At 38.4% G+C, this 12,499-nt stretch overlaps 1 protein-coding gene across 2 annotated transcripts; it reads left to right on the top strand.

Moving 5' to 3' along the window:
• Positions 1–426: 426 nt before the first annotated feature.
• odr4 (odr-4 GPCR localization factor homolog) lies at positions 427–11,908 on the top strand. Of its 2 annotated transcripts, none has more exons than XM_062404758.1 (14): positions 427–545; positions 855–958; positions 2,219–2,335; positions 3,006–3,098; positions 4,170–4,276; positions 4,357–4,393; positions 4,787–4,918; positions 5,049–5,144; positions 6,902–6,949; positions 7,095–7,214; positions 7,303–7,414; positions 9,549–9,752; positions 10,529–10,582; positions 11,792–11,908. In XM_062404758.1, the coding sequence occupies exons 2-14, from the start codon at positions 860–862 to the stop codon at positions 11,860–11,862; spliced, it is 1,290 nt and encodes a 429-aa protein (XP_062260742.1). In that variant the 5' UTR covers positions 427–545; positions 855–859; the 3' UTR covers positions 11,863–11,908. The 2 variants fall into 2 exon arrangements, with proteins under 2 accessions (XP_062260742.1, XP_062260743.1); XM_062404759.1 differs by having other exon boundaries at positions 446–549.
• Positions 11,909–12,499: the final 591 nt, after the last annotated feature.

The following is a 12,499-nucleotide window of genomic DNA, read 5'->3' as shown; positions in this document are numbered from 1 at the left end:
TATTGTCTTGCTTGATGTGTCTGATTATGTTATAATTACAAAATATCAACGTCACGTTTCCTTATTATGAGACGTCGGTGTTCTTCTATTCATTGTGTACTGTATATAAATATGCATTATATCCTAAGTTTGAATAACAGGAAGTTTCACCACAGACAGAAGTGCGAAGCTTGTAAGTTTCTTACAAGCTACACGTTATGGGAATGCTAATGTTTGTTTTTTCAGCACCTTCCTTTAGTTGGTATCAAAAGTTAGCATGCTTTAGCTAAAGTGCAATACAGGTGTCTGGAATTAATACGTAGTTTTAATGTTTTCCATCAGAAGTTTTATCTTGATATTAAATGAACACTGCTCCGTTAGTTTCTTGTCTAACTTGACTAGTTTTCCTTCAATCATCTCCTATGACCCCTATGACTACGACAGAGACGTGCGACGGAAACACGTCACAGCGCAAAGCATCTTGGTACATTGTGTTTTGCCTGCTCTGCTGACGAACCACCGCTGTCAAAGTTGTCTCAGCCTCTCATTAAATCCACTGACTTCTTGTAGGTATTTACTCGCTCTACACGGACACGTTCTTCAAGCTCTCAACATACACTAGAAGAGTTACAGCTCTTCTAGTGTATGTTTATTAGTGATGTTATCTAGCTGCAGGAGCAGACTGCTTGTACAGAAACCAAAGGTTTAACTGCTTGTGGCTTTTCATCAGTCAGAAACAGTGTAATTGTAGATAACAGTGACTATGAAGTAAACTTGTAAACTCTCATTAAACCATCATTTAGCTGGCTGCTGTTGTTGTAGTTGTGCGACTCCGTGATGGACAAACAAAGTGACTTCTTTCTTCACCCTCTCAGACAGAATGGGTCGTGGTTATCTAGTAGAAGATGCTGTGGAGAGATATCTGTCTGACCTGTGTGGACAGCAAGCTGGTCCACTCACAGGGCTGCTGATTGGACAGGTACGTGTACAACTGTGCAACATTAAAATATACATGTGTCTGTCATTAGTAACACATTTTGGTCAAAATGTAACTGGGAAGTATTTTTACAGTATATCCCACATTCACAAATTAAAATGTTCCTTATAGGGCTTAACGACATTGCTGTATTAGTGGTGTATCAATGTTTAAAGTATTTATACAAAAGTAAAAGTCTGACAGAGATAAAGGGAGCATCAGCGACAATTGTTATGATCATGGTATTGCCAAAAATGGTAGTATACATGAGTAGGCATATTATATATCTAGGAAATCTAGTGGTAATCCTAATCTACATTCAGATGCCACCATGATCCAATGATCACGATCCAAATGTGACCGTGATCCTGGATCTGCTAAGATAAAGCTCAGCACAACACAAGCAGTCTGTACTATGTCTGTTCAGAGTGTAGATTTACTGGCTTATATCATATACAGGCAAAATTATAATGTTAAAGTTTTTTTTCATAAAGTGAAACTTTCATATCTTCTAGATTGGTTACAAGTAAAGTAAAACATTATTATATTTATTTAGTAATTTTGTTTTAGTTTCAACGGTTACGGTTTACATCTCGTGAAAATATTAAGCCCTAGTATTTTCAATTCCATGCAGCTTGTCAGCAGACAGAACTTCAAGCAAGTTGGATTCTATGCCTCTGCACTTTCCCTTTAAGACTGTGGGATCCTGATTTCCATATAAATTATAAAATTAGCTTTCATCGTTGGCCCAACGAGCGACATTCCAGTTCTTTATCTTCTCAGCCCAAGTTAGATGTTTCTGACAACTATGATTTAGGGTTGGTTTTGGCCCATTTCCGGAAGACGCCTGAGCGTTGTGGCGCTTGATGCACTGACTCCAGCCTTAGTCTCCTCCTCATGAAGCATTTTCATAAGAAAATATGAAAATGCTTCAATACATGGTATTTATACTGAATGAATAGTCATTTTATCAAACTCAGCGTTAAATATTCTAATGTTTTGAGTTCCTTTTTGTTTTAGCTGTAGGCATCAAAATTATATGAATGCTTTTAGTTAATGTGTAACAAGTGTAGTTAATATTAAAATGTTCCGTTTCTCACATAATTGACCAAAAAAATTAACATTTTCACTATGGTCTAATTTATGGAGATGCACAAAACATATGTTGGATGTTTTGTAGTATTCTATCTCATATCATGACATGACATGAGGTGCATGTGCAGTGAAGAGACAGTAACTGATGAAAATTACCTAACATTTCAGAGCTCAGCCCAAAGGGATTTTGTCGTCATGGCGACTCGCACACCCTATAAGCAGGAGTCTGCTGTAGCGTCTGGAGACTTCCTGGTTAAGGAGTGGGTAACTGAGCACGCCCGACAGGTGGGTTAAGGGGACTTCTAACCGTACACACATGCATGTGGTCTTGAGTACGTGAGTGTTTTTTTATTAAGTGTGTATCCAGAATGGTTTTTATTTTAGAGCATACTTTGTTTGTATTGTTGATACAGTTAGCTGAAACAGTCAATGCATGAGTAGTTGTAAAATACACATAACTGTCCAATAACTTTATTGTAGAATTAAATATATGGAACTATTTTCCATGAGATGATAAATATGGTTGCCAAAACAGTTAAGGTGCTGTTGCCAGTGTCTGTAAACCACATGTATGTCACATGAGAGGCGCTGGTCTAGTGGCAGAAACTTGGACTATGGGCAGAGAAGGTCTCTGGTTCGTCTCTGGTTCGACTCCACGGAGAGACAACAAAAGATGAACCTGGATTGATCTGTCCAAAAATCCAAGAGTCTCCCTACCCTGTCTAGTGCCCCTGAGCAAGGCACCTTACTCCCCCAACATCTGCCCCCCCAAGCGCCGTACATGGTCGCTCACTGCTCTGTGTGTCCTGCACCAGATGGGTAAAAAGCAGAGATTAAATTTCCCTACCTGCATGAGTGTTCCTTTGCATGTCTGTGCATGTGTTTGGGATGAATAAATGGATCTTATTCTTAATCTTAATGTAGTATGCATTTGCTACTGGTTTGATCTTTTAAGGTGTCCAGGATGCTGCCTGGAGGCCTGTCTGTCTTGGGGGTCTTCATTATCACTGAGATTGATAACAAGGACACACTAACCACACTCCGACAGGTGAGTTCCACTCAAACACTACCACTGTGGTTTTGCGTGTTTGTAACCACAGTTTTTTGCCAATGCATTCAGCTATATTTTAGTTTTCTAATACCTGCCAATTATCTTCAAAATGCATCGATTCACCTGTCAAAACAGATATCCACATTTGTAACCCAAGGTTAGTTCTGATTCAGCTATTAAAACAGTCTTTTGTTCTCTGTATACTTTCCACGGGGAAATTTAAGTTCTCTGATGTTCTGCCTACACATGGTTCAGAATGGATAGACACTGCTCCATGATAAACACCATGTTAATATTCATTCATTCTAAGATTCTCGTTAATTCTTATTTCATAAGTGAACATTTACCTAGTAAAAGTCATTTTGCTTACTTGTCCACAGCATATATCTGATTGAGAATGATAACAATAAGCATGTTGCGTTGTTGCACATAAAACCTTCATCTTTTCCGCTTTAAAGTCAGTAAAAAAGTTTATTGTTAGTCATCCAGTACGACTTACTGCCATATTTATGACTGATAATTAGCCTATTTTTATTTGAATGGTGAAACTTCGATGCAAACCTTTGATTTCATTATGTGAATGGTCGACGACCAGGAAGGATTCAAAGATTCATCAAACAATTCTAATATTTTTTTATTAAATTGTTTTTATTAAAATTCTAAAATCAATTAACCAGAACAGAATCCAGCGGTGAAGTGTTTATTATTATATAGCCTCTATTTATCATAATATTTGCATTTAGGCTGAGTAGGTTTCAAGTCTCCATTTTGATAGCTTACTAAAGTGAGCTCAAACGATTGGGCCCCTAGAAATATTGTTTTTTTATGTAGAATATATATTTGCTAAATGGGTGTAAGTTTTGTAAATAAAAAAAACCCCTGGTATGGTGCTTTTATGCTGCATTACCAGTTTTTGGCCAATAAGGGGCAGGGAAACCGCAAAATCAGCTGACAGACACAAAGCTGTCCCTTATCCCTTGCTCACCAATTTGCTCTGACTCTTTATCTATCTGATCCCTGTGTACATATCTGTGTGTATGTGTGTGTTTGTGTATTGTGTGTTTGCAGCTGGTTTTTGCTGTTGAGAACATGATCTCCTCAGAGCATCTGTGGACCCCTGAAGCTGATGATGTCACAGAATGTGTCACACTTCACGTCAACTCCAAAACTAGAAAGTATCCTTTAGCACAGTGTTCTCACTGGATCATGTAGCCACCAGAGACTGTGTGCAGATATTCTTAACCCCACATGTCAGGACCATCTGCAGAACCTTTGATGTCAAAGATCCCAAGGTCAGAATTTATCTTTAATTTTTCACAAACAGCATATGACATATTACCCCAAAGTAGTACTTTAAATGGGTAATGTCTAGGCAGCAAACGTCACTGATCTACCCACAGCAAAAAGGAATGTTGAAATGTTTAGGTAATGAATAATCAGCCCTTTTACAGAAACACTCCAAAGATCCTTCCTGATTATCTTGAATGGCCTCAAGATTTCCCCTCTCTTTGGTTTGAGTTCAGCTGAGGACAAATCAATTGACTCGGAATAAAGATTCAAACTTCGTACTCAAATTTTAGTCGTTTTTACTTACCCAGGTCACAATTTAGACCTTACAATCAGATTTAGTCATGATGATCCCAGTGTTGTGTTGTCAGTTATATAAATATCATTCTCTGTTCCAGAGCATGGCCAAGCCTGCCGACTGGAAGTACCAGTCAGGTGTATGTTCCTCCTGGTCCATGGTGTCATGTTGTCTAAATGTGGACATGTTGGTACCTCTGCCAAACAACAGAACTAGCAAAGAAAACATGGATGTATGTGTTAAGCTAAAGCACATGCACACACACACACACACACGCACAAACATACATGCACAATCACATGAATAATAAGCCTTTTTTAGGATTTTCAGGGGATCTTTTCTCAGGTCTGTATTTGTTGCAGGAAGGCCTGAAGGCGTGGGCGGACCAGATTAAGAATGGATTCTGTCTGTTTGATGGAAAAAAGCTACCTGAGGATACAGAGTTTACAGCAGGACAGGTTGTATCATTTAAAAAAAAAAAAACACTTATAAAACTGCATTAAGTAATACATTGAGCGTATTTATTCTAGGAAGGCTCCAAACAAAAACAAATTAGAGTCTTGCTCAAGGGGACATTGGCAGCAGTAGTTGGATTCAAAAACATAATTTATGTCTTTTTTTATATCTGGACTGATTATAGAGCTGCAACAATCAAAGACAGTACAGCAGGGGCCAAGCAAACTTTCATTAAAGAGTTGAAAAGTGGATGTATGGAATGTACATTCCTGTTACTTTGTCACACAAATGCAGTACTTGTACTGTTCATAATGTGATCATTGAGAAAGAATAACTTATGTATCCTCAAAACTCACGCATTTAACCTTAAGTTTACTTTAATAATATGAATTTGAAAATTCAGGAATATAAATTAACATAGATTAAGATTTAATTGTCTGAGGAACATGCTTGTCTTGTCCTACCCCACCTCTACTCTAAATAATCGAACTGGAATAAAAAAAATACAACTCCACTCTCCCCTACTGTCCATCCGTCCACTACATCGCTGTAGTCTTATTCTCTTCTTACATGCATCAACATGTTTTCCATTCCTCTTGGTTTCTGTACTTCTCATTATAATCTTTTTAATCTAAATTTTTTGCTTTGTTTGATTTCTTCCCTATATTTCCCTTGATTTCATCCTTTCTGGAATGTATACTGGATACTATGGTTCGATATCTAGTGTGGATCTAACTTACAACCTTTTGTTAGTTTTAACATGGTCCTTATACATTACTCACTTATCTAAATGAAGCTGCAGTTGCCCTTTTAAAGTCGGTCCATATGCAGCTGCAAGACTAATTAAAAACCTTTGATGTAGAGAACACATCACTCCAGTCCTAGCGGAACTGCACTGGCTCCACATCCACTTCAGAATTTAGTTTAAGATTCTACTGATCACTGTGTAATCACTACATGGTCTAGCTCCACTTTATGCTTCAGAACTTTTGACCCCTCACTCTGCTCCCAGACACCTGAGATCAGAGCATCAAACACTGTTAAAAGTCCCACGATCCAGGCTTAAACAAAGAGCGATCGTTCTTTTATGGTTTTAGCTTCTACACTGTGGAACAAATTCTCCCTCAACATCAGATCAGCAGAATCATCTCTATCATTATTATTATTTGTATTATTCTTTGAATTGCTTATGCAGAAATAAGCAATTCAGACCCAATTTATAAATGCAGAATTACGTTTATAAATGCAGAATTACGTCCTAAACAGAATTACGTCCTAAACTTGATCTCACAAATGGTTTGAGAAATTATTTTAGGAAAACACATCAGTGACACAATTTCCCCCTCAAAAAACATTGTTATATGCCCTTGAGCAAGGCACTTAGACAGTAGTGGGTCCAGCCAAGCTTTTCAACTGTCACATTTGGATAGATAAAAAGGATAGTAATAATAAGAGCAGGGCCTCTAAGTAAAGTTTCTATACACAATATACAACTGGTGCTATTTTCCACTGTTAGAATTTTACCACTCTTTTATTATTTCAAACTGCAACAGAAAACTACAACACATTATCATCATTTCATTGTGGAAATTGTAAGTGTTGTAAAACAGGACTTCCCTCCCCTCAAGAAGAGTCTAGTCACCTGAACTACAACAAACTAGAAGAGCTACATGCAAATACAATAGTGAATTTCACAAATGTTCTTCATTGTGAGATATAAGAAAATTCTATAACTACTGTGTCTGACATTTCGCTGCAGAAGAGGAACGTGAGACAGAAGTGCTCAGCTCAGCTGCTCATCAAACCGGTAAGACTACACAAAATGCTGCATTCATACTACACAGCCTATACTGTCGCAGGCCCTAATCAGCCCCACACAAAGTTTTTGTTGGTCATCACACCATTGTGCATGATGTTCATAGTGGAAGATTATGACTTCCTTTGTGTCTTAGGGTGAACGGAGGCAAACAGATGTGATCCAACAGTGTGGAGGCAGCTTGTCGGTCAGAGGAACCATCCACAGCAGAGCGTATGTACACAGCAACAAGCCAAAGGCCAAGCTGGCTGAAAAGGTAAAGTGTTAGTACATCAGATAATGTCAAATGTGGATTATATTCTAACATTCCTCCTCAACATCATGAAATATTTCTTTGTGCACAGCTGCTGAAGAGAGATGTGATTTCTACGGTGAGCACAAGGGTTCAAATGCTCCTGGAGGAGCTGCTGACATCAGAGGAGGAAAGCAAGAGCCACAGAGACTCACAACAGATTGGTACACATGAACACACACACTGACACACATACACACCAATCAGAGAGATAAAGTACAAACGTTTCCTATGACACAACACGTAAGGAGAAGGAGAAGCAACATGAAGAGGTTTTGGAAAAAGAAAGTTACTTTATTAGATTTATCATTATATTTACTATAAAAGTTAAGGAGATCACATTCATTGGTGTATACAAACAAATTAGGTAAACTGAAAAGAGGAGGTTATTAAATTCAATGAGACAAATATAACCCAAATCAGACTCTAGAAAACCAGAGTTAATTATTTCAAATAATATCTCTAATTGAGAAAATATAACCTACTATTTTAATAAAAAAACAAAAGCCAAACAGCACCCCTGTTACAAAAGTTTCTCTATGTACACTACCATTAAAAAGTTTGGGGTCACTTAGAAATGTCCTTACTTTTCAAAGAAAAGCACTGTTTTTTTCAATGAAGATAACATTAAATTAATCAGAAATAAACTCTATACATTGTTAATGCGGTATATGACTATTCTAGGTGGAAACGTCTGGTTTTTAAAAAAATTACTACATAGTTGTATAGAGGCCCATTTCCAGCAACTATCATTCTAGTGTTCTAATGGTACATGGTGTTTGCTAATCGCCTTACAAGACTAATGGATGATTAGAAAACCCATGAAAACCTTTGTGCAATTATGTTAGCACAGCTTAAAACTGTTTAGCTGGTGAGACAAGCTATAAAAATGGCCTTCCTTTGAGCTAGTTGAGTATCTGGAGCATCACATTTTTGGGATCGATTATACTCTCAAAATGGCCAGAAAAAGAGAACTTTCATGTGAAACTCGCTAGTCTTTTTCTTGTTCTTAGAAATTAAGGCTATTCCATTCGAGAAATTGCGAAGAAACTGAAAATTTCCTACAACGGTGTGTACTACTCCCTTCAGAGAACAGCACAAACGGGCTCTAACCAGATAAGAAAGAGAAGTGGGAGGCCCCGGTGCACAACTCAGCAAGAAGAAGTATATCAGAGTCTCTAGTTTGAGAAATAGATGCCTCACAGGTCCTCAACTGGCAGCTTCTTTAAATGGTACCCGCAAAATGCCAGTGTCAACGTCTACAGTAAAGAGGCAACTCCGGGAGGCTGGCCTTCTAGGCAGAGTGGAAAGAAAAAGCCATATCTGAGACTGGCCAATAAAAAGAAAAGATTGATATGGGCAAAAGAACACAGACATTCGACAGAGGAATATTGGAAAAAAAGTGTTATGGACAGACGAATCAAAGTTTGAGGTGTTTGGATCAAACAGAAGAACATTTGTGAGACACAGAACAGGTGAAAAGATGCTGGAAGAGTGCCTGACGCCATCTGTCAAGCATGGTGGAGGTCATGTGATGGTTTGGGGCTGCTTTGGTGCTGGTAAAGTGGGAGATTTGTACAAGGTTAAAGTGATTTTAAATAAGGAAGGCTATCACTCATTTTGCAACGCCATGCCATACCCTTTGGACAGCGCTTGATTGGAGCCAATTTCCTCCTACAACAGGACAATGACCCAAAGCACACCTCCAAATTATACAAGAACTATTTAGGGAAGAAGCAGGCAGCTGGTATGCTGTCTGTAATGGAGTGGCCAACGCAGTCACCAGATTTCAACCACATTGAGCTGTTGTGGGAGCAGCTTGACCGTATGGTACGCAAGAAGTGCCCACCAAGCCAATCACACTTGTGGGAGGTGCTTCAGGAAGCGTCGGGTGAAATTTCTACAGATTACCTCAACAAATGAACAGCTTATGATTAGCAACTTCACAGGTCAAAGTTCAACTAAACTGAGCTCTGAGAAAAGTGAACAGGGCAGCACAACGCAATAAACTGACAGAAGCAAACATATTTGTGCTCATTTCCACATCTGAACAGGTTTTTGCTGACCGCAACTTAATTCAAGTTACCTATCAACCAACCCTCACTGTTGCTTAGGGCACCTTGGACCTGTTGGAAACAAATGGAAACTTAATTAACTATTTTTCTTTAATTGCCACTTGTGCCATCTTTTTTATTGATAACCATAAAAACTTAGGCAACAAATGTGGAAGCTCCATCTCATAATTTTCCTAAATATCTACTAAATGTTTAACCTCGGCTCCTTGTGTCTCTCTTTCAGAGCAATTCTGCTTCCCTCGGCGTATCTTCTGTCCTGTAAAAGCGACTGGGCTGGTATGTGTTTGTGACTACCAGTTCAGTGACGAGGGCCTGTGTGAGATGACTGACCGGCTGAAGGAGATGCTGGACATTGATGCAGTTGAGGAAGACTTAGACACCAGGCAGGAGATGACTGCTGAACTCAGAGAGAGCAATATTAAAGCAGGTCAGGAAAGTTGTTTATCGTGTGCATCATGTGCTTTAAATCTGTAACGTGGTATTGTCACAACAAAATATATTTTATAGTAAGAGCAGATTGAAATTAAAGTACCATTTTGAATCATCTTTCCTCTCATCACTGAGTTGTTTATTGCTTATTGAATGGATTGAGAAGGGTTTTGGTATTAAATATTACCACAATGTTGGTTATAAATCATACACAGTATATACTTGCATCAACAACATGTTGGCACTATACTGTATTAAGGTCATAGTAGTCAAGTATCTCTTTTAAAGGGGAATGGAGACGAACTTTATGATGAAACTGCTGAATGCACTCTCTATGAATTGTAAAAATCAAGATGATTAAGTTGAGATGATGAATTCATTATTTGGTCTATGGAGGTTTTTTTCCGATAACTTCTGGGCTAAATTGTGTTGGATTTTGCTAGAGCAGGATCAAATTGGAATCAGCCAGCACCTATTTGGCACCTCCTTTATCGCCCCTCTGTTTAGCTTGTATGTATCTATCGAAAAATGGAAAATTAACAAAACTTTTGGCTGAGATACACATGAATATTGTTTAGCTGTTGTTTCAGAACCATGCACAGCACTGTTAGTAACAGTAAAAGTAACAAAGTAGATGTGATCTACAGCCGGACAGAGGGGTCCTGATTCTCAGAACAGACTTGTTGTCCTTACAACATAAATTTCAAGTTTTGTTAAATGGGTTATTTAAATCAGTTTTTTCATATGGATTTATTGTGCTTAATGTTCTTCCAGAGGCCAAGGTGGAAAATGCTGAAGTGCTGGAGCCCAAGAGAAACAACTTCACAGGTAAAACACTTTGTACTGAGGAAAGAGCTTCACCTGTTTCCTGCTGCATCTGTCTTCACCACCCAGACTAGTATTAAAAGAAAAGTCTCATGACATCACATTAACAGCAAAGAAAAACAAACGTCTGCCACCTTCAAATACTGGTCGTCTATTTTAGTTCAAAGAGATGCTATTTGTTGTCACTGTAACTGGGAAATCAAGTGTGGACAAAAATGGTTCAGGCTATAAGAATGGAAAAACCATATTGAATGTTAAAATTATAGTGGATTGTCATCAGCATAAATTAGCTGAGCAGAGCATCATCAGACTGATGTGTTCCAGCTGTTATTCTAACTATTTATGTGGGAGACATGGCATTACTGGGGCCCTTTAAATCTTTGCATCACTGTCTCCTTACAAATTAAATGAAACAGTAGCAGGTGGTTGTTTATCACATGTGTAGATAGGAAGTTACCAGCTTAAACATAAAATCTTCCTCTGGTGGATTTCTCATGTGGTGGAAATTTATCTCGAGATGGGAAATGAAGAGTTTCTCAGATCAGAGTTGTCTTTGAGTTTTAATTATAAGCTCTGCAGAGGGTTACATGCAGCAACATCGCTCAGAGTGTAACCATGAGTAGTTAAAAAGGAAAGTTTTATACAATGTGAAACACCGGAAAGAAAACAGAAATCAGACAGGAAGCACCCGCAGTCTGGCATTACTGCTACAGAAAGAGGAATCAACCCCAGCACCCAGTTGCACAGCTACAGGACAGAACAGTAGTAAGACATTGATCAGTGGAATTTTCTATACACTCGCATGTCAAGCTGTGTTCATCATGGATCAGTTTGATGGTCACAGTTGTTTTGGAGGGAGTAATCTAGTGATATGATAGGCTGAGAGTGTATTTTACTAGACACCACTCCCTCTCTTCTTCATCCAGCTGTTGTGCACTTCGTGTGGCTGCACATACAGAAACCAAAATAGTTTGAGCTCTTCGAGATGCCCACAGACCGGACGCCCAAGACCTTCCGTCCTCCCTTTATTTATCCAAACATCGGCAGCCACTGCATCTGTAGTTTTTTCACATCTATGTGTAGTTGTTTTACACCTTTTCACAGTTCTTTTATTTCTCTGTTAGCCATTTGATAGATTTTCACAAGCCATGTGAGAAAGAGATCAGAGTTTGTACACTCACTGTCTTGATACTTCTCTTCTGTGTTGTCCAGGTGTTGCCATAGCTGCTGCTGCCGCCGTACTTGCCGCTGCTGCCTCAATGCTTTATCTCAATGATGTTTGAAATGTATAAACATATACCAAAAATAAAGTGAATTTGTTCTGAACAAGTGTTTGCTGAGTGTTTTTGCTGAATGATAGTAATAACAGTTCCCTCTGTAGGTATAGTGACAAATACTGCTTGTAGATGTACAGTCACCGCTTCTCTGTTGAAACAAGTTAATTTCACTTCTATGTAACAATCTATCTACCTATATAAATGTTATAATCTGATATATAGTAAACTATAGTAAAACAAAAGACTCAGTTATTAATAATAGTATGATTTATGGTATTTTTCTTTCGTCATTTATCTATACACACACACACACACACACACAGAGACAAACACTTGCACTGTACCAAAACCTTGTAGGAAATCCACTTCTGTTTCAGGTTCTTTTATTTTTGGTTTACAGTTTGCATAGAAATGACCTTTTCCAACTTGCATGCATTCTGCCCCAATACACTGAGAGTGGGTATGATAGTTGTAACCATAAAGGAGCAAATTAGCCTCAGTTTCCAGGCCCTCTGTAGCTTTTCTTTAATCATTGTTCAGTGCTTCTGCAGTGACAAGAAATTCTCTACACATTACCAAGGGGAGTGCAGTTGGTTCTTCTCTTCTCCTTGCCTCTGCACTTTTTACAACACGTGTATTAACT

This window comes from Platichthys flesus, chromosome 14, assembly GCF_949316205.1.
Source record: "Platichthys flesus chromosome 14, fPlaFle2.1, whole genome shotgun sequence".
NCBI lineage: Eukaryota > Metazoa > Chordata > Actinopteri > Pleuronectiformes > Pleuronectidae > Platichthys > Platichthys flesus.
This window is presented reverse-complemented; position numbering and strand designations above follow the sequence as displayed.